General features: G+C 37.3%; 2 protein-coding genes across 3 annotated transcripts in view; both read right to left on the bottom strand.

Annotated features, from left to right (window-relative positions):
* Positions 1-23,807, bottom strand: part of LOC127526110 (craniofacial development protein 2-like) — a 1,015,936-nt gene that overhangs the window by 781,248 nt on the left and 210,881 nt on the right. The gene's annotated exons all lie outside the window — the stretch shown is intronic.
* The window catches only part of sec11a (SEC11 homolog A, signal peptidase complex subunit), a 50,581-nt gene continuing 30,818 nt past the window's right edge, over positions 4,045-23,807 (bottom strand). For both annotated transcript variants that reach the window (XM_028822902.2, XM_028822903.2), the window contains exons 2-6: positions 16,842-16,951; positions 16,141-16,290; positions 11,385-11,504; positions 4,692-4,749; positions 4,045-4,421 (exon numbers count right to left, since the gene is read on the bottom strand). In XM_028822902.2, the coding sequence (XP_028678735.1) occupies positions 4,371-4,421; positions 4,692-4,749; positions 11,385-11,504; positions 16,141-16,290; positions 16,842-16,951 (489 nt within the window). In that variant the 3' untranslated portion in view covers positions 4,045-4,370. The remainder of the gene's footprint in view (positions 4,422-4,691; positions 4,750-11,384; positions 11,505-16,140; positions 16,291-16,841; positions 16,952-23,807) is intronic.

Below are 23,807 nucleotides of genomic sequence, written 5' to 3' on the forward strand. Positions count from 1 at the left end.
ATAAGCTCAGTAGGAAACATAGAAATGGGAGAAGGCTGCTTCTTTGTCTACAGACAGGTTTTTAATTCAACACGGAAACATATTTGAGATATTATTTTAATCTTCAGTAAGTCATTTGATCCCAAAATGAACCAATCCAATTAGAATATTCTTTAGATAACTTTCTTTATACTGTTCACAAGCAAACAACACATCTCAACTCATCCTCTTTAACAGATGGATTAATTCCCAGCAACATTAGTCACATACTCACCTCAGCCATCATGGTCAATTATGGCAAATGTCTGGACTGAATAACTAACTAAATAAATAAGCAAATACATATCAAAAGAAAACACACATTAAAGACAAATATCAATAGCAACTGAATAATCATTATAATGTTAACACCTGTAACCTTCGTTCAAATGACATATATTCAAAAACAGATATATGGCCACTGTAGCAGAAAAAGACTAAATTATACCCTAGTGAATTTTATTATTTCTGTGTGAATTAATGAATGTTCCAAGTGTATCTTTCCTGTGAAACCAAAGATATTCTGTACCCATCGTGCCCTGAAAACATAACCAAGGGAACTATAAGATAAAAATAAATTCTTTTTAATTGTAATTAAGATTTTATAAGTAAGTAGTAAGTAAGACATTTAACATGTTAACTGTTTCAGAACCCTTAAACATTATTAAAAAGATAGGTATGACATTAGGCTATACCATTTTTCTCTGTGCTGATTGGTTCAAATTAAAGATGAATTCATTGCATTATAGATCCTTATTCTGTCATTTTAGGCAGTTGGTTACAGTGAACTGGTAGATTGCCGAGTCAGTTCTTTTAAACTTGTCATAAACAAAAGCTCACCTTCATTTTTAAATGCAATTCAAATTATGTATAGAGTACAATATGTACTAAAATGCTTAAGTGCTCAACTGCAATGACAGTGCTATTAAGAAGAAAACAAAACGACAATAATAATACACACCTTTATAAGTATTAAAACTCATTCATAGAATTGTAAATATGTGATAAATAATAAATAACTAAATAGTTTAATAACTTAAATAATAATGCATGAGAGTTAACAACAGAATATCATGTAATTGTAAACAATTTCTGTTTTCCACATGCATATGGACTGTGGTAAAAAGCTCCTCCTCAGTCTCTCTCAACTGGACTTTAGACAGTGGTACCGTTTACCTGATCACAGTACACAAACGATGCCGTTATTGGGATGCCTGGTATCAGTAGTTGCTTTCCCATTGCAGCAACTCTGTTTTCAGGAAACAATGAGTTCCTGTATGATGTAGGCCCTGGGCCAGTGTTCAGTGCTGTGTTCCCACAGAACAACAGGAAATGTAACCTTTACGCAAAATATGTGATGTGCAAAAGAACAGCAATGCAATGAGAAGTGTGGTATGGGCAGGAGTTTACGGGAGACCTCACACCTTATTACTTGAAAGCAATTGCGACTTCATTAGGGAGATTACTGTTTTGACGGCTATAAAGATAGATATGGTATGAAGTGTGGCACGATTGGAAGTTCATAACAGGACACCTTCCACCGTTCATGACTGGGCAAGATTATTTCTTTGATACAGTGCATTGTGCTGCACACAAGAGAGGTGGCCATGAAGACTGATGCAGTGCAAAGTGTGGCACGATTGGGGGGTTCAAGGGAGACACCTTACTGCTTCAAAATGATCACAACTTCATGGGGAAAATGTTTGCTTTTGTGTGGTGCATGGTGTGGCATACATGGAGTCATGTGGCATTAAGCACTTATGGTAATTGATCCCTCACACCCCCTCCTCCCCAATTGCTTCAAAGTGATTGCAATTTCATGAACGATATTATTGCTTCAATGTGTTATACTTGTCTTTAAACAGAGTATAGCAGTGATATGGTATCCTGTTCCCCTTCCTCACTGGTAGAACATAGCTTGGAGACTAGCCTTGTTGAAACCACCAGCCACATTAAGGGTAGCATCCAGGTTATCGTCAATACAGTTCCATCTGGGCAATGTCAGTGTCCACCTGGGGTCGAATATACACAGCCATGACAGTAACTGAAATAAACTGCCAGGGAAAATAAAATGGTCTACATTTAATTAATACATATTTCAGATTTGACAAGCAGTAGCTTGATAGAATACAATCCTACTGTCATACCAGTTTTTTTAACGATGAGATATACACCTCCACCTTTTGAGTTACTGGACTCCTCTGTTCTGTTCATACGGTAAACAGAGAGATTTGTCAAGTCAAATTGCATGACTCAGAACAGATGGTGAGACAAAAGATGATGCAGTCTCTAATATTTCACTGGAACTTTATCCTTAATCTGATGTCATCCAGCTTGTTCTCCAGTGATTGGCTATTAAGACATTGGGCAGTGGTGGGCAGTGTGTTCAAGCCCTCTGCTTGTTGCAAACTTCGGCAAATTTTCCACTGTGTTTTTTCGGTGTATCTGCTGCTGTTGCCGTGTTTTCAGAGGATCTCACTCAGCCAAGCTGAGTCAGCGAATATGGAGTCACTTATGTTAATTGAGTGTCCGGTTATCATAACTTATGTTACCCAAAGTAGGGGATATTTTAAAAAAGTGAATAAAATAGCACTTAATCCAAAGTAACTGGCAGAACAGTGACTTTACTCAGCAGTGCCATGTTGGACGAATTCAAGACAAGGCTCAAGACATTTCTTCCTTTACTGAATATTTTCCCTGACACCACATTTGCATTGGCAGTTAGAATCCTCATAAAATATATATATATATAAAAAAAAAAACTGCGAACATATGAAGTGTTAAAATCCAAGTTTCAAAACAAACACTGTATTCAAGAAGGGAGGAGGTGGCTATAAATTGTCTGGAGCAGAATGGCCACACCCTGTATAGACAAGGATGGATGGAATTGTTCTGAATTATGAAACACTTTTGTTAACCAAAATTGAAATAATTTAATACTCACTAATCATAGCGTTACAGAGTGGTGAAGTGTTGTATGTTGATTAGCACATTTAAGTAAACATTTAATTCTGCTCTACACATCACAATACTGACCCTATAAAACTACATATATGCAAGATCAAAAGTGGCGAGACCACCCATTATTTTACAAAATATATTAATTTTTATACCATGCTTCAATCATTAACATAATTCAAAATTAACAGGTAATATAATCTGATTTAAAAATTAAATCAAAAAAACTATGACAATATTAATAAAGAAAAAAGATTCAACCCTGTTTATTTTTAAGTATAACAGTTATCTGTAGTTGTCATCATAATTGCGTTAACCAAAACACTGTAACAATCTCTAAACTATTATGTGTATGAGTTAGGTAGTACTCTCTAATGAACCTTTCTGTAAATTTTGTGTATTACCTCCTGTGGCCTATAGTGCTTGATTCAACTTACGTAACAAAATCACCACTGCAAAACGGCACAATATTCTGTCCACAGTGTTGCATTGCTGCCCTCCATTTTAAGTAACATTACTGTCATGCACTTTTTGTTAATGTCATATTGTGTTACAAAAGGATTCAACCTGATTATCATGTCCAAATCTAATTGTTGCAAGCTGGACTAACTGCCATGCTGTCATACAGATTTTACTACAGCATTGTACACCTTTATTATTTTTTTTTAACAATTATCATATTCTTTACAAAATATATATCTATTATATATCTATTTAACTGTATTTTTACAGTTACATTACAGGCAGCTTAACTGACTTGTTCAGGTCTATAAAGTGAGTCAGAAGCATGAACTAAACTCAAACTTGTGATTTAAAGTTCTACGACTATCACTTGTGATCTTAGAAATTCACTGATCATTATAATGACTGTGAAAATCAGCTGAAAAAGACAGAAATTTTGCAGTGGATATCTTTGTTAATTTCACCTAGAGTATAGAGGAATAAAATGAAACAGATAGGTGTTCCACATTTTGTAATTAAAACATGATAGAAAATGAATATTGACTTAAACGTTTATGAAGAGCAAAAAACATTATAAATGAAAAAAAAGCCAAGACAGTACACAAATGAAGAACAACAAAGTTTTATAAAGCGGTATTTGGTTGATCAATTTACCATTAATTCATACATTTGTCAAGGGCAATAAATACTTTTAAGAGACAACAGCTTTAGGCCAAAAAAAGAAAAATATTTTTCCCCTATTTTGCAATAATGGTAATTGCCCAAGTGCCCACCCTCTGGGTTTAAAATTCTCCCAAAGACAACTTATTAAAAAAATATATTTTAACATTCTCCTCTCAAGTAACATTTTCAACCAATTGGTACATTATACATATTTTTTCTTAAAATGATGGAGAATTGTTTTCTTGTAGAACTTCCATTTTTCATTATCCTTACTCCCGATGGACTAAAACAAACAGGCCCAACAGAAATAAAACTGCATACTGCAAAAAGAAAAAAAGGTGAAAATTAGTAATAAGATTATAAAACATATAGACATATAACAAAAGAAAAATAAACTAGAGGAGACCATTTAGTCCATCAATCTTATTTGTTTAGCCAATATCTAAGATTTCTTGACACCTTACTCAGATACTTCTTACAAGTTGTTAGGGTTTCAGTTTCAACTATATGACTTGGAAGTTTGTTCCAGATTCCTGCAACTCTAAGATATATTTGAAAATGTATTCAAAAACATATACAAAATGTCATACCTTAAACTTGGGATAATCATTCATTAGAATGGTGACGATGCCAATGTATGGAACAAACCTGAAAAATACGTAAAATGTGAATGAATGATCATTGGATGTTACCAAAATTAAAGCTATATTACATTAAATGTGTTTTCTAGTTTAATACTACAACTTAATGATTTAGCACAAGAGTGCTCAAACTCAAAGTAACTACAGGCATTTGTACCAAACAGTTACGACTCTGTCAAAAAATCTGGTATTTTCCAATGTACAGTAGACCCCGGTTCAGAGTTCGCGGCCTCAGACATTCGCAGATTTTTCCTTAGAACCTAACTAATAATTGTTAGCGGAAACCGCAAATATCCTCCACAATTTTTATGGCTTTTCTTGTGGCAATACTGTACCGTAGACAGCACAGGAAACAGCCGTAGAGAAAACTGTGACTTGGGATGGTGAAAGTAGCCAACAGAATTTGAAACTGCAACTCCTAGCAGTCCTTCCAGTGGCTCTCATTGGTCTTCTGCTAAGGGTGCTGGGGCTGTTGAGGTCAAAGTATGTCAGCGTGGCTTTTAAAAAGGGGGCCAGTGACCAAAAGCAAAAAAAAAAAAGTTTTTGTAATTTGTGTTTCAAGTTCCTGTCTGTCTGCCTTCTGTTGGGTTACCCGTACTTATTCATTTTGTCCTGGATCGTTTCGTGCGTCTGGATTGTCTGCCTGTGTACATGAGGACTGTAAGTAGATTCATGGCCATCCTGCAAAGAAAGGATCACTCCTGAACCCGTCTTCACCATTGTAAGAACTACTGGTAGGACTATCTTTACATTCCCATTCAACATGCGGATCTCTGGACTATCTATTTTCATCATTACATTTCATCCATTGCCATTTTTCATGAACTTTTTCATGATTTACTGTGTGTGTTTTGTTTGTGCTTTCTTATATTTAATGTGTAATCGCAGTAAGGGGAACAGGGGTGGTATCGTTGTTTTTCTTATTTCATTTGTTTTCATTATATTCTTTATTTGCTGTTTGATTACCAGTTTGCTTTGTTTTTGTCTCTGTTTGTGAGTGTGCGCATCAGGTCAAGGCTGGAATCTCCACCATAAAAATAAATAAATCACCGTCTTCTTGATTGCGGATTCTCATGCGGCGATACGCTCACTTAAAAGCCTGAACAGTGCCTGTCCTTCTTGGCCGATTGCTTTGTTTCTCTCTTCTCCCCCAGACATTCCACTGTTGGGGCTTGTACTCCCCTATGATGTTTGTCTATTGTTTAATCTAACTAACTGCATGCTGAGCACCTTTTACTTCTGAAAGAGTCTTGTTTCTTTGAAGTGTTTGAATAAAGTTTCTGTCTCTAAAATCTCCTGTGTTTCTGTGCCCCAAGCTGAACTAAGACTAGCCTGCAAGCATCAGCGCTTACCTCTGTGTGCTTGCTTGCAGCCGGTTTAAGCGCAGTTGGCTCAGTGATTTACATCCATGGCATCAGTTGCACTTTGTACATATTGCTCCAGTAGTTTTTTAAATAGTTTTTACAGTTCATTAGCAGTGTGTAAAATGATCAGTGTTGCAGTAATTGTGATGCTCTTTGCATGAAAAAAATGTGCTCCATTAAAATTTCACTTTTTCTTTGTTAATTGTGACTTTGCGCAAAAAAGTGCAGCAAAAAAAGTATTTGGCATCCAGGGATGCATTAAAGTACGTGGCAGTTTAATGGTTAAAGCCCCAAGATGCCGCCAAAACGAGCCGCACGGTCTAAGGCTTCTGGCAATGAAAACGCGCTTGCATGAATTACAGTACATAAAGCGGTAACATCAGTATTTTACATTCCAGCACTCCGGGAGACATAGCAGTACAGTATACAGGTTTACCTTTACACTCTTTATTTTTAGGCAATGTATTAAGATGAGTTTGAAATTAAGTTAAAGTGTTTTGGGGGCATATTTAGGGTTTAAACTATGAAAATAGACATTTTTTTTAACCACATCCAAAATTTGCGGTTTTTCACAATTCGTGGGTGCTCTAGGAATGCAACCCCCATGAATTTTCAGGGTGTACTGTATATCCTTATTGGGTCAATCCAGAAATTCTTTTTTGGGTTTTATTTGTTTTTGTATGGCAACAAGTTTACCTGCTATTCCTTTGATCTAAATGTACCTAACCGCTTTGGTTACTTTAGTGTTTACCTGATAATGATCACACATATGAAACTGAAACTAAAGGCCAATTCATAACACGTGGCTTTTCAAGTGATTTTCAGTTCATTTACATAATCTCACTGAGTTGTGTAAAGGTGCAATGCACTCTGGTGACTGCCATGTTTGTATTGTGACATACCCAGTGACTCAGTCTAACTTGTCTGTGACTTATCCAGACAAAACCGAATGGGATTGATTTTTGTATTCAGTGTGCGTGTTGGAGCTGACAACCACTGAGCACTCACCTGCAGATATCAGGAATAAGGAACGTAGGTGTTTTTGGAACTCGCAAACAAAAGAATGTCATCTGACTGATGTTGCATGAACTTGTCATACTTGTATAGCCTTTGCATTGGAACCAACTTCTTCTGGCAGCATGTTATTAGCTGTCAGAAAAAGGGGCGACTTCACAATATTCTTGAAATATGAAACAGTGCTGGTCATTGTGCAATTATCTATTTGATATACCATGTGATCCCTGGTCGTGTAATATGTCATGCTCAGGCAACTAGATCAGTAACATCCCCTTCTGACTAGAAGTTGTGTAATGTGATATTGCCTTTAACTAGCTGCTCTAAAATTCTGCTCTGTTAAACGCTGCAATTTAGCTTGTGACTGAATCCAACTTCAAATATCTTGTTCTATATCATGTCAAATGTGCTAAGTTAAACTTGAGATTTACTGACTGGAAAAGATATTACATTAAGCTGAATTCACAGTCATATTACGAAAAACCATTCCAGTACTGTACTGTCTTTGTGACATAGAACATACCTTGCTAAAAAGCCCTTTGGGTACATTTCTGGCAAGTAGGGATGCACTTGATTGAACAATGTTTAGATATCACATGCCATTTACACATACAATGGCTCTTCTCATATCAAGGGATTCAGTTTGGGTCACAAAATTAAACTCCACAGCACTGAATACTATCACTATCCTATAATATTGATATACAGCAGGATGGATCCAAGGATGTCTGACATTTTGTAACATAAGCATGAATCAGCAGAAGGAGGTAGTCTGTTTAAAAGTCCTTGAGACTACCATGTAGAGAGAATGAAAAATCATTTACACATACAGCAAAATAAAACAATGCTGCTTTCCCAAATAATCCTATGACTAACATTATGGGGAATGGGGAAGAACCACATTCGATCCTTGTGTCAGCAATATACCAGAAATGTCACACGGTTGTTACAGTCAGAAATGACACACCTGGAAGGCAGAATATCTCAGATTGAACAGCTATTAGGGAATGGCTCAGATTAAACACTTACAGAGAGTCTCAAAGAAACAAAGAGGGGGCTCTCACATTTACTAGATACAAAAGCTCAGGGGGCTCTAGTAAGGGCTCGGTTCCAGCAGTTAACTCAAATGGATGCACCAACACAATATTTTTTGGTCTGGAAACAAAGAATTCTCGAAGTAAAATCCTACACTGTGTGAGTAAAGCTAATGGTGAAAAGACACAGGACTTGGGTGAGATAAGAACAGACGTCAGAGTGCTTTATGAAAATATGTTTTCTGCTGAAGGATGTGGTAGTGATGAAGACTTACAGTTCTTTTTAGATGACATACCACAGCTTCCTGAAACAGATGCCACCGAGCTGAACAAAGAGCTCACTATGGCAGAAATCTTGGCAGAAGTGAATGAACTTCATATGGAAAAGTCCCTGGGACTGATGGCATTCCAATTGAATTTTATAAAGAATTTTGGGATGTCATTGACCAGGATTTGTTAGAAGTGTTCAAACACAGTGTTAAATCGGGTGTGCTACCTCAGAGCTGTAAAAGGGCAGTGATCATACTTCTGCCTAAAAAAGGTAACTTGTGCCATATTAAGAACTGGAGGCCTGTGTCTTTACTTTGTGCAGATTATAAAATCCTATCAAAAGCCTTGGCTAACAGAATGTGCATAGTGTTTGCGAAACTGGTGCATCCTGACCAGAGCTATTGCATCCTTAATAGATCCATTTTTAATAACATTTTTTTAGTCAGAGATATTATTGCTGCAGCAAAACTGTTCAATTTTAGAACAGGATTTATTTCAATTTATTTCAATTGACCAAGAAAAAGCCTTTGAAAGAGTCAGACACTCATATCTATGGAACACTGTCAATGCCTTTGGAAGTACATTCGGCTGTTGTATTATGATATTTCTGGTATAGTTAAGGTCAATGGTGGTTTATGTGCGCCTTTCAGCGCCCAAAGAGGAGTCCAACAAGGCTGTTCGTTATCAGGGCTGCTGTACGACCTCGCCTTAGAGCCATTCTTAGTGAACCTGAGGAAATTGCTGACTGGTCTCTCCATTTCTCACTGTACTGGGAATCCTGTAAAGGTCACGGTCTACGCAGACGACATTGTTGTTTTTATCACAAATCAAGAAGACTTTGATAATCTTACTGACTGTCATAGGAAATATGAACTGATTTCCAATGCTAAAATAAACTGGAGTAAAAAGCAGTGCATTGTTAGTTGGAGACTGGGCTGGATATAAGACACCGAGTTTACAAGGAGAGATGCAATGGAGCACAGGAGGGATTCTCTACCTGGTAGTACATCTAGGAGATGATCACTATGTCCAGAAAAACTGGGATGGACTCTTGGAGAAAGTGGTAGCTCGGTTGGCCAGATGGAAATGGATACTATCCCAAATGTCATACAGAGGTCGGATGTTAGTAATCATACAGAGGTCGGATGTTAGTAATTAACAATCTGGTGACTTCGAGTCTGTGGCACCGGTGTATCTGTCTGGAGCCGCCACCACAGATAATTCAAAAGATTCAAGAAAATGTTAACTTTTTTTGGGATGGTCTTCACTGGTTGAGGAGGGGCGTATTATACTTGCCACTTGATAAAGGTGGGCAAGGGATTATGGGCATTGAAAGCAGAATTATTGCCTTCCGCCTCCAGACTGTGCAAAAACTGTTATACTCCACAACGCCCGAGCCCTGGATGAATCTAGCACTGCTCTTTTTTAACCATGTGGGACAAATGGGATTGGGCAAAAGTCTAATATGGTGCCATCTTGAGAAACCTGAGACATTACAAGTGCCAGACTTTTACAGGAGTCTTTTTAAAGCTTGGCAATTTTTATCAATTCAAAGGGACTGTGATGACCTCTCATTGTTTTGGAATATAGAAGAGCCCATTGTATTTAATTCAAATATCTACACCACAATAGGACAGTCTGCAAGCTTTATTCATAGTCTCTGTAGAAATAACATTACACAATTAAAACATTTAATCAACTGGGATGATTTTAATTGGAAAAGTGCAGAAACAGTAGCAGCAGAGACAGAAGTGCACTCAGTGCTGATTGTGGGGAATTTCCTAACACAAGTTAAAGCATCTCTAGGAAGTGAAGTAAGGACACTTCTGCAAGCCACCTTTAAAGACCAGCTGAAGCCACCTGAAGATCCGACTTTCACTACACTTGTGGTGTCTCCAGTAGGAGATAGGGACAATATTGACGCCAACAGATTACTTTCGACAAAAGATCTGAGAGACTTGCCCTTACACACCATCAAAGGAAAACAGCTCTACAGGATCTGCGTAAAAGTAAAGAATCAGGATCAACTGAAAGCACTGAAGGCCGACACACCCTGGAGGAAGAAGATTGTCATTCCTGAAGGAACACTGCCAGCCTGGAGAGCGCTATATAGACCACCATTGACCAGTAAGGTAGGGGATTTACAGTGGAGGATAATGCACAGTATAGTTGCTGTGAACTCCTTTCTATCAGTTATTTGTCCAGGGGTTTCAGATACCTGCCCTTTCTGTGGGTTGAGAGAGACTGTATTTCACTGTTTTATGTTTTGTGAAAGATTGGGGGCTTTTTTTACAATGATAAAGCAGCTGATTGAGGGTCTGGGGGTCTGTTATAATAGGATGGTGTTTGTGTTTGGGTTAAAGAACTCAAAAAAAACCCAAATACAAATATTAACCTGGTTAATTTTGTTTTAGAACAGGCGAAACTGGAAATATGGAAAACCCGGAAAAATAAGGTTAAGGGAGCAGGCACCACAGACCCCACAGTATTATTTAAAATGACTTGTAAAAGTAAAATAGATGTGGATCTGAGTTTTTATAAATCTACTAGAAATCTTTCACAGTTTAAGGATAAGTGGTGAACTTTACTTTGTATTCTAATTCTAATTTTATTATTAATAGAATATGTATGAGCAGAAATCTATAGAGTTTTGTAATAAATGAGTGGAATTGTGGGAATGGAAGGGATGAATGAAGGGGCAAGGGTTTGGTGGGTATTTATGAAAAGAAGAAGGGATGGACTGGGGGCATTTTGAAGTTCAAAATGTGATTTTATTATGTTTTTTTCTGTGGTTAGATTTTGTGTTTTTAATGAATTTCATACTGAATTTAATAGTTGTTTTTTTTAAAAAAAAAAACAAAAAAACATTAAAGATAAAAAAAAGACAATTACTATAATTAAGACCAAACATTTATAAATATACCTGAACTTACTGTCAAGCGTGATACAGAACAACTTACCCTCTAGCTCGTCCCACAACATCCTTTTTTTCCAGCCAGTGCTGGCCTTGCTTGTACAAGCCTCTATCATCCACTGCATTATTGTCACCTTTGGTCAAGAATTTAATGTCTCCATTCTCCCTAAAAATTACAAGAAACAATACATAAATGTAACAAGCTAGTTCTTAAGTTTCTAAACAAGCTTCTGTAGGGTCTACACAGAAATATTGGCACGCAAAATAAATGGAAAATGGACTTCAAACTCTGTGACCCTAAGCATCACTTAACTTGTCTGTGCTACAATTAAAAATATATATAAATAGCCACAATAAATTTATGATATTGTAAGGAACTAATGATGAAGACATTAATACAGAATAATTAATACAGTAATACAGAAAATACCAAAGATAAAAGAAAATAAATTTAAAAAAATCAGTCTTCATGTATTTAGTCATTTTTGTATTCTAATATTAAGCATTTTTGCCCATAAAATCTATCATCAATGTAAATATTATTGTTGTTGTGTATCAATGTCTACAAATTTAAAAGGGCAGTTTAAATAACATAGTTAAATCAATGAACTATTACATTTCATCAACAGTATCATTGTGGTTTAGCTTAATGCCATCCATTTTTTATTCTGGAATCTGACAGTTTCCATTTTTTTTTTTATACAGGATTTGTACACTTATTTGTACACAATTACATAAACCTTATTAATAAGAACACGTAAGAACTCAAACAAGTGGCCTATTATAAATTGCTGACTGCTTATTAAAACTGGCATCGAAGCTCATGCTATTCACCCAGAGTAATAGCATAGTTAGATTTAATTGCTATTTAAGCAATTCTACGGAGGACCGCTACACTTTTAGTACAAATATAAATACTGTGTAGTTTTCCTGGACAACAAATGTGCCATTAAACATGTGGTGGGCACAGAGCCAACTCAGGGTAATATTTTGGTGTGTGCAAACAAAAGATACAAAGTATTCCTGAAAAAAAAGCATGTTTTATTTGACTGCTGTTTCCGAAAGCAACACTTTATCATGCGTGTAAAAATACAGATATTGTACTGTGTTGTGGTGCTAGTAATACAATACAGTGTATATTAAGCAAATAAGGGATCATAAAAAATAATTTTGACATATTTTAGGTAGTAAACTGTTGTGAAAGAAAAGTATGAGGTATACCTTGGGAAGAGGGTCCACTCTGTATGCCTCTCTCTCACTAACAGGAAACATTTTAGAGATCTCACTAGCACCATTCTCAGCTAACCCAGTGGCACTTGAACAGCTCGCAGTTGTGTTGGTCAGATGTGATGATAGCCCCACGAAAGGTGCAAAAAATTCTTAACAAAATTACTGGCTTCCCTGCTCTTCCTCAGTTTATAATATTCACTTCCTTTTATGTGGATTTTCTAAACTGACTCATTTCAAAGTCAAACTTCTTCAAACAGTAATGGTACCTAAACATATGCTTGCTTAATTTGTCTTGCTAAAGGCAATATTAGCAGTCTGCATTGTTCAACCATCTCAAATTAAACACAAACTTTTCTGGCATTTTGAATGTGGGATAAATGCCAGTGACATTTCTAATAGGCACTGTGTAATTACCTGGCTAACTATTTACTGCTATTTACTAACTCACCACACTAATAATTCTATGTGCAGGTTAATGGCTACTACATATCTATACCAGTTTGCCCACATGCACAATGAACAAAATGCAAAGTGATAATAATGCATAAGGTCATTAAATGTGAAATTAATGTGTTTTTTTGGCAAATTATCAGATGATTAATCTCACAATGTGGACATTGGAATTTACTTTAATATTTTCTATGACTTAACTACCATTTAAATTTTTTTTAATAATTTTTTTCATGGCTTTCAAGGTTTCCAGATACAAACCGTGTTAGAACATGTTTACATTATATTGCACATATGATGGAGTAGTTAACCTTTTGTTCTGTAGCTCAAAAATACTGGTTTCACATCCCCACCTAGTCCTTTTTCAATATGGAATAGCAAACCAACACTGGCACCACATCCTAGGCTGTACTCTGCTTCACCATATTGCAACCACAGAACTGGACTAAGTAGGTTAAATCTATGTACAGTGGTGTGAAAAACTATTTGCCCCCTTCCTGATTTCTTATTCTTTTGCATGTTTGTCACACAATATGTTTCTGATCATCAAATACATTTAACCATTAGTCAAATATAACACAAGTAAACACAAAATGCAGTTTGTAAATGGTGGTTTTTATTATTTAGGGAGAAAAAAAAATCCAAACCTACATGGCCCTGTGTGAAAAAGTAATTGCCCCCTGAACCTAATAACTGGTTGGGCCACCCTTAGCAGCAATAACTGCAATCAAGCGTTTGCGATAACTTGCAATGAGTCTTTTACAGCGCTCTGGAGGAATTTTGGCCCACTCATCTTTGCAAAATTGTTGTAATTCAGCTTTATTTGAGGGTTTTCTAGCATGAACCGCCTTTTTAAGGTCATGCCATAGCATCTCAATTGGATTCAGGTCAGGACTTTGACTAGGCCACTCCAAAGTCTTCATTTTGTTTTTCTTCAGCCATTCAGAGGTGGATTTGCTGGTGTGTTTTGGGTCATTGTCCTGTTGCAGCACCCAAGATCGCTTCAGCTTGAGTTGACGAACAGATGGCCGGACATTCTCCTTCAGGATTTTTTTGGTAGACAGTAGAATTCATGGTTCCATCTATCACAGCAAGCCTTCCAGGTCCTGAAGCAGCAAAACAACCCCAGACCATCACACTACCACCACCATATTTTACTGTTGGTATGATGTTCTTTTTCTGAAATGCTGTGTTCCTTTTACGTCAGATGTAACGGGACATTTGCCTTCCAAAAAGTTCAACTTTTGTCTCATCAGTACACAAGGTATTTTCCCAAAAGTCTTGGCAATCATTGAGATGTTTCTTAGCAAAATTGAGACGAGCCCTAATGTTCTTTTTGCTTAACAGTGGTTTGCGTCTTGGAAATCTGCCATGCAGGCTGTTTTTGCCCAGTCTCTTTCTTATGGTGGAGTCGTGAACACTGACCTTAATTGAGGCAAGTGAGGCCTGCAGTTCTTTAGACGTTGTCCTGGGGTCTTTTGTGACCTCTCGGATGAGTCGTCTCTGCGCTCTTGGGGTAATTTTGGTCGGCCGGCCACTCCTGGGAAGGTTCACCACTGTTCCATGTTTTTGCCATTTGTGGATAATGGCTCTCACTGTGGTTCGCTGGAGTCCCAAAGCTTTAGAAATGGCTTTATAACCTTTACCAGACTGATAGATCTCAATTACTTCTGTTCTCATTTGTTCCTGAATTTCTTTGGATCTTGGCATGATGTCTAGCTTTTGAGGTGCTTTTGGTCTACTTCTCTGTGTCAGGCAGCTCCTATTTAAGTGATTTCTTGATTGAAACAGGTGTGGCAGTAATCAGGCCTGGGGGTGGCTACGGAAATTGAACTCAGGTGTGATACACCACAGTTAGGTTATTTTTTAACAAGGGGGCAATTACTTTTTCACACAGGGCCATGTAGGTTTGGATTTTTTTCTCCTTAAATAATAAAAACCATCATTTAAAAACTGCATTTTGTGTTTACTTGTGTTATATTTGACTAATGGTTAAATGTGTTTGATGATCAGAAACATTTTGTGTGACAAACATGCAAAAGAATAAGAAATCAGGAAGGGGGCAAATAGTTTTTCACACCACTGTATATCACATCCATTTCCATAAGAAAATTAATGTAGTAGTACTAGAGATGGAAAATTGTAACACTACAATGTTCTCTGTTGAGTACTGTGCACACAGTCATCGTTCTGGAATCCTGTTCTAGGTAGGCTTTACACAACTTAAGGATGAACTGAAGCAATACCACAAAAGGAATTGTGGTTACATGATCCAGGGTCAAGTGCCTCATAATATTAACTAAATTGGTCTGACAAGGCCAGTCAAAAAACTGTGGATTTATTAGTAGCTGTGCAGCATTTCAGGAGGTGATAACAGAATTCACACAGTTGAGATTACATGCATTTCAGCACATCAGCACAGAAGGATCTGACACACAAAAACAGTTCATAATATACTTGACAGGATGGGTGAGAAGGGTGTGTAAACATGACAGAAGCATGCTATGCATCTAGTTACCCTCAGAAAGTTTTAATCTGGTTCAAAATACTTTGTACAGTACATATTACAGAGTGCTTACAAAGCACTATCTCCAATCACAAAATCTACATATTTGCATGCAAACCATGCAATGCACCGTTGCAGTATATAAAGGAATCTTAGCTATTTAACTTGGAGGCTCTTATACATGGTTTGCAAGTCTGCAGAGTTATCATCTGTCACATCACATCATCTGACTTTTATCTGTTCACATGCATTTTGATCTAGAGATCTGGAAGAACCAACTGATTCAAAATGCATATATATGTGCCTCTCTGAGGTGCTGGAAGGTTAGAAGGATTTTAGGTCATGATCAAGTCCTTCTTTGACCTTACCTTACTACAGAAAGTTGACCTATCTATCTATCTATCATTATAAAACCTGTCATTCCATTATCTATTCTCTACATTTTTTTGAGATCATCAATTTGCAGACTTGTTCTAAATCAAACACATTTTTTGCAGTGTGGCAGAGGCATAGTTAAGACCATATCAAGCTTATTAATCACAAGTACACTGTTAATTTTGTTAAAAAATATAATGCTGAAAAAAATGAAAACTACAGTAATATATGTTTGACTTACTTTTCATGAATTTTCAAAACTCTGTGTACAATTGGAATCTCCCTTCCTTCTATCCGGAAGACAACAATTTCGCCAACTCTAATTGGATCTTCTACTCGGTTAGTAAGGAACAAAAGATCTCCTCTGTGAAATGCGGGCTCCATACTTCCACTGAAACATATTTATTATTATTATCATTATATATCTTTTAAATAGTTATCAAGCAAACACTTTATTTTTCAAAATTTTATCAAAACAAAAATGCATATTACAGAATTATTTTAAAAACTGGCACTCCTAAAAATCTTTCTCTCACAAGCTTGTGAACATAATGAAAGCATACTTATTAAACATTTTGGTTATTTTTAACATATTCAGTAATAATAAACTAACATTTCAACATTCAAGCAGCTAACTATATTAAACATACAAGTCCAATCCCCTCCTTGTTTTTATTATGCACTGAAGACATTTGGGTTTTAGATGAAAAAATGAATACTTCAAACAACAATCTAAATCTGCAGCCTGAAGGGAAAATGTATTAGTCTAAATATATAATATAATATATATATATATATATATATATATATATATATATATATATATATATATATATATATATATAGATATAGATTGCAGGTTTCCTTGACTAACGTATAGTTCCTAGCAGAATTTAAATATCCAAAATAAATTAACAAAGCTTGTCCATGCATGCAACTTACCTGAGCACCACTACAATTGGACTTTCACTGCCTGTAATAACCATTAAGCCCTTCCAAATCATAAGTGCTGATGAAACAATCATCCCAAAATTCAGCACCTGGTAGTAGAGCTAGAGAAGGGAGATAAAAAAAAATGAAAATGCATACTGTACATTTATGAATCATCGATGATATGATTACTTTATTAGCTATAGCTTCCTTTCTATCTTAACTAAACAATCATGGACAAAATCATATGTCCAGAAAATGCATTTTAAGGCAGGTGGACAAAGCTAATAATTTATGCATTTTTGCATATTAAAAGGACAAATTTGAAAAACTAAAAACAATTATTTTATTTATTTTATTTGAAAAAAACAACATTCCATACAATCATGTCAAACTTAACAAACCAGAATTCAACCCCCACCCAAAAAGAGAGGAGAGCCAACAGCATGAGCTAATCTTCAATAACGAAAGGAGAATGTCCTTTTCCCCCAATATAAATGCTTATTCTAAGATTTGATTAATTAGACCTGTCCTTATTTTAGAAATGTTTTGAACAGATTGTCTATGCGAGAATTTAATTTTTTTAATTCCATAAATGGTATAGAACGTCAGTCACCAACTGACATATACGATGTGGGCTGAGATTCTTCCACTTGAACAAGGTAAGTCTACGTGCTAGTATTATGCCATAGGCAATTACAATCAATTCGTCCTTCTCCACTTTAAGCCCATCCGAGACTATATCAAATACAGCTTTAACGGGTTAGGAGTAACAGTGACACCAGGGCTGTCTGATAAGCATTGCATGCTCAAAACATGTGGCCCAATGAGGTTGGAGATAGACTGCAACATTCACAGGTTGAATGTTGCCTTGGATACATTTTGACAATTGTAAACAAGATAAATGTGCTTGATAAAAGATTTTAAGTTGAACGATTGAATGCATTGCGCATCAGTATTGCCTTTGGAATAGAAAGGGTTGGGAGGTAAGGAAAAATGGGCAGGTTCCTTTTAGCAAAGTCTCTGATTTGACAGTAGTAAAAAACTGGGTTGATGGGAAGTTAAATTTGAAGCATAATTGTTCATAAGATGCAAATACATTATATATACAGCATATAGTTCACTAAGTGTTTGATCATGGACATTTTACAAATATTAAAAATAAATAAAAACATCAAATATTAAATACTGTGTAGGTTTGACAGGGTACAAAAAGATGACTATCATACAGTGGTGAAAAAGATAAAAGCTTCTCTGTCTTCCTGATTTGTTTCCATATTCTAAGAGACTGATGGCCAATTAGATTATTAGTACAGTGGAACCTCGAGTCACGACCGTAATTCGTTCCAAAACTCTGGTTGTAACCCGATTTGGTCGTGACCCGAAGTAATTTCCCCCATAGGATTGTATGTAAATACAATTAATCCGTTCCAGACCGTATGAACTGTATGTAAATATATTTTTTTTAATGATTTTTAAGAACAAATTGTGAAGGACAGCCGGGTCCCATGCCCGACAGGGACGCCCCTGCTGCACGCTACGAACCGATCGCTGTAAACAGAAGTGAAGTGGAGGTTAAAATCCAATAGAAAAAAGTCTTAATTAAATATAACAAGGTTAAAACAATGCTCGAATCAGTCTCTTTAAAAACAAGCCCAATGCATTCTTTAACAGCCCTCTCTTTCTGGTGCGTGCGTGTGTGTGTCTGTCTGTCTTGTGTGTGTGTCTCTCTCTCGCTGCACAGGGAATGCACAGGGAGAGACTGAACACGTGTGGAAATCATTGGCGCGCACAAACTGAAAGGGAAACTGGCTTGTTCGTATACCGAGCGTGTGGTCGTGAACAGATGTAAAAGTTTGGCGAACTTTTTGGTCGTAACCCGATTTGTACATGTTTTAGAGACGTTCGTGAACCGAGGTTCCACTGTATATTGATGAAAATTTGTATTTACTAGGGCACATAAAGAAGTGCAGGAAGATTTTATTTCAATAAAACTGACCAGGCTTGTGTATATTCCTCAATGTATCAATGTCCACCTTGTATATTTTCCACCCAGTAATAAAATTGAAAGTTACATAGTGCCATGCCACTGATGTTAAACAGTCCCCTGAGGGGGAAAAATGCCTAAAAACACTGTGAATTACTAGTTCCTTATTATTATTATTATTAGTGGTTACACAAAATATACACATACTGTAATTAATAGAAGAAATTTCAATACAGTAATTGGAAAGAATAAGAAAACAAAGGCGTCAAAAAAGTAAATATACAGTTACGGCAAATATTGCATTAAAAATAGCAGAATCTTCATTGCATTACCTGTACACGATATGACTCATGTTTATGTTTTAAATAATGTCAGGATTAGTCTTTTTAGTTCTTTTTCTGCTTCTTTAGGAGAATTAAAGATGCAGAATTGGTCATTAAAAATCACTTTCACTTGTTTCATCAGGAAACAAGAGGCTGTATCTAATTTCATCTCTGTAAGCACTGTTTAATACTGTAGAATGCAGCTCATTTGGCAGCTGTTGAAGGACAGAAATCTGGGAAAATATCAAAGCAGTTTTCAAATACAATCTCCTCTTTCTGTCTGAGAATCAGCATTAAGTTTTCTTTAACCCGTAATTTATCGAAACATATAATCAGGCTTCTTGGTTTTGAGGCATTCGATCCATGTATGCGGTAAGCTGCTGAGATTTCGGTGTCTGATTTTAAGTCCTCCAATTATTTTAGAGAATAGTTCAGCTATGAATTTCACTGGGTTTGGAATTTCAAGGTTTTCAAGAAGACTTTCAATTCTGATGTTGCTGCTTGTATATTTATCTTCCAGCACAGCTAGTTTATCACTGAGTACTTTGCATTCAGAAGCTACAGTAGTTGCTTTTTTGTCAATGGCGGAAGTCAATTGTTCAACTTCAATAAGAGTCATAAACGTCTGCTTAACTTCATCAAGATGAGCACCAAGTACTCCAATTTTAAATCTCAATTTTACTCATATTTTCTTCATCAATTCTTGTTAGAATAGTTTTAAAGCTTACAGCAAAGTTGTTGCTTAAACATACCTCGTGGTCTTTTACATCCTGAAGGAGCTTGTCATTTCTCCTGTGTAAATCCTTCTTTAAATCTTTTTTTATATCACTCTTTATATCATTTATACCCCCCATTCCCCACCCATGAATGCAGTAATCGTTACCTTCAGCTCAGACAGTTCATTTAAATGCTCTCTACTCTTCAAAGGCGGAGTTGTGACTCCAGTTGAAGTTGATGCTGTTGACTCACTGGGGTTATTGGTAGTAGATGGCAGTGGTTGAGACTGAATTTTCACTACTTGCATCACCACAGTTTGGCTCCAACGTTTGCTCTAGGTTGGAGCCGATGCTGCGGCGTTAAGATCCCAGTTGATCTATTCCTTCTCCTGTCTCTTCCAAGTCAGTCTTTGGCAGCTGTAGACTCTTTCTGAACCCTTGGTCTCCTGGTCATGCTTTTAATATACTTGTTAATTAAATCCTCTTGGGTTGACTACAGGATACTTCGGAATGATAGTAAAAAAGCAAAATAACACTGCTGCCAGCAAAGCCCCCCCAAATGTCCGTTTATTACAATGGATGAAACACTTAAGGACTTTGAATGTAGAAAACTACTGTGTGCAAGATTCTTGGTGGGGTTTTCACAAATGACAATGTCAAAAGTGTATCAAGAATGGGACCCTCCCTTTTTGCTTTCAGCAAAGCAACAAATACTTTCACAGCCAAAGCACTTGGTACCCTCACTGGAGCGTTATAGCACATTTGCTAACCATTGAGCTTCGCCAACCATTCACACCTCACTGTAAATGCCAGACATGTCCATGCCTCTTTTTGCATGTCTATGACACTTTCAATGAATCAAAGAGCATACACTTTAGCACAATATTAATAAACTAGCCGACGCCCGCCGTAGCATACGGCGGTGTAAGAATAGGAACGGAAAATGGTGTGAAAGGAATTCAGAAATCAAGAAGAAATAAATACTTCTTGAAAGACGCAGTGTGCATGTAGAATTTCCGTCCAAGCAGGATTACATGTGAAAGTGATAAATAAATCAGGCTTTCCGAATTTACGTACTATGGCCATGGCATCTTGATAGTTTTGTTGCATGTATCTTGGACTTCCTGGAAATGTGGACAGTAATATGATCATTTTGCCTACACGTACGTTGTTATTTTCAGCGTTTGCTTGCAATGCATCTGATAGTTCCATGCGCAGATCTTGTAGATGAAATCTGAGATAGTTGAGACGCGCGCCCTTCATTTTAACATACGCATCTACAACGTACTGTTGGAACAGTTTGCCGCTGGAGTGCAAAATACTAAATGTATTCCTCTGTACACGGAAAATTGGCATTGAGTAAGCCTTATTCGCTTGGTGGTTCTTTTATTGGGAACATGTTGTAAATCTTTGTGCCAGCCAATGTCTCCGTAAGGGAATAAAAGTGGGTAAACCATAGGATCGCAATTCATATTGAGTGTGGAAATCTGTTTACAGGAGTTGCCTATGGGATAGATGCAAATGTCCCTTTTGGCAGGCGTTTCGCCATCTTCTCCAACGAAAATCACTGCAACATCGGTGTGACATGTCGGGGCATTGTATCGTTGTAAATCCTGCCTAGGGGTTTCCTTGAAAACCATTCGTACAGATGCTGTTGGATTGGACTGAGCGATTTCATGCATGTGTTTGTATGATTTAGCGAAGGGGTTGATGGTTCTGAGCATGGAATCTAGCTGGAGAAGTACATTTTCGCTGCATGCAAAATTTGCTTTATTTTGTAAGCGTACTTTAGTAGCTTGCGCTGTGTCAAAAACATTCAACTGTCCATATCCTGGAGAGGTAGAAGTGTTAGCGTATAGTGGAGAGATTTGGTGATAAATTTGCCCGTGTATTTTAAAACAGTATGGTCCGTGGCCAGGAGGTTGAGTTATCTGTACACCCATGGAAGCAAACGGCAGAGAAAAGTTGTATTCTCGAATGTGTTCACGATAAGTTTTAGCTTCTGATGTTTGCTGTGTAAGAAGCTGTTGTAAAGACACAGGTGGCTCCAGCAAGGGTGGTAAAGCTACTTTACTGTTGTGGCAGCACCCCGAGTACTTGTTGGATGTATTATGTTCAGCAGGCCAGTATAGTGCATGACATGGAAGACGACGAATAGGAATCGAGAAATACCGTGTCAGCTGTGTGTGGGCGGGACCGGTTTTGAAGTGGAAGCAAGACGAACTAGAAGAGAAATATATATAAGAGATATTGACAAATAAAAAAATGGGTCGTCTCACTTTCTTTTTTCTAGAACATCAGCAAATTTCAAACAAAATTAGTCAAGGCATTTTTGAGAGTTTAGGGTACTGAGTGTTACTATTTTGGGGAGGAGTACCAGTAATTATTTTTTTAAAATGTCCTTTCTTTGCTGATACCTACTTCCCCTGATGTACCATCCTGCCAAATGCTTAGTTTTTTTTTAACTCTTTTAGGGCGGATGTCGACTTTTGTCGACAGGAGGGGTTGAAGGCTAATGTCGACAAAAGTCGACATCCAGGGATAGGGGGCGACAATCAGCTGTTAATGGCGACAAAACTCACTGTCACGTCACAGGCATTCCCTCTGTGCTTGGAGGAATGCTAGACTCGTTGACTCGGCAACTAAACCTTGCGTGTGCATGAGTTGCGAAATGTAAACAATGGCAAGATGGCACCGACATGTGAAAAGGCAGCGAAGCAAGTGCAGAAAAGAAAACACTCGGCAGACAATGTTTTGCGCATTATCGCGGAGTCGGACTCTTGATTTTTCAGAATCGGATTTTATTGGCAGTGATCAGGAGATCGAGCAAGAGTGTGAGAAGCAGGCATCAGCTGATCAGACACCAGCCGATGCCGTGCCAGCGGATCTGCTACCAGTCGAGTGCCTTCGCGCAGCCGATGCATCTACGGCAAGGTTCGCATGGGATAAATACACAGACATTGATCCGTTGAGAGCCGATCTGGCTACCGGAGTTTACAAGACGGCATGGCTTGCTGTTGGACACGACAGATCACCAGCTGCTGTACTTCAGGCTGCTCTCTCCTGATGCTGCTTTTCAGCTAATGTCAGACGAGACAAACAGGTAGGCAGAGATTTTTTTTGAATCGCGGGCTGCGTTTGCATCGCATTCTCGTTATTCAAAGTGGAAACCCACAACGAAAGACGAGATGAAGCGCGCTGTGGCATTACAAATAGAGATGGGACAGAACTGGTGAGATAACTTCAGGGAGCATTGGTCCAAACGTGTTTTGTCCCCTGGTGGCTTAGGTACGTGCTGCTGCAAAGTTTTATTCACTTCTGTAATAAACAGAAGCAAATCCCATGGGGTGAGCCAGGCTATAATGCCATACATAAAGTTCATAAAGTTTCAGAAGATGAAAAGAGGTGACAATACGGTTTTCATGCAGGCAGAAAACTTGGTGGCAGTGGCATGGCACGATGGCAAATGGGTGACTTGTCTCTCTACAGTACACACTAACAATATATGTGAGAAAATGCAGCAACAGACAACTGAAAAATAGGCACCAAAGCAACACATATGGTAAGGAGTGCAATGTGGCAATGACTGAAATTGGCTGCTTTGAACGAGATCAGACTTTGCTGTGTAAAATGTATGTGATATGTATGTGAAATCATAGAGTATGCAGGCTCATACAACATGCAAGACAGTAACATTTGTCAAAAGTAAATATTTTTTGTTGATTTGATATGTTAAACAATTGCTTTGTGTTCTTTTTTAAAAAATGTTAGTTTTTGGAAAAATATTCAGTCCTGGGAGAAAAGAAACAAAAAAAAATTAGCCCTAAAAGAGTTAACTAAATGAGAAATAGTATGTTTGCTGACGAGATAGTGAGTGAGTGAACATTGCATTTTTATAGATAGACTAGGGGGCTTCGCCCCCTGCTTGCTTCGCTCGCCAACCCCCGTTTTT

Source organism: Erpetoichthys calabaricus, chromosome 17, assembly GCF_900747795.2.
Source record: "Erpetoichthys calabaricus chromosome 17, fErpCal1.3, whole genome shotgun sequence".
NCBI classification, from domain to species: domain Eukaryota; kingdom Metazoa; phylum Chordata; class Cladistia; order Polypteriformes; family Polypteridae; genus Erpetoichthys; species Erpetoichthys calabaricus.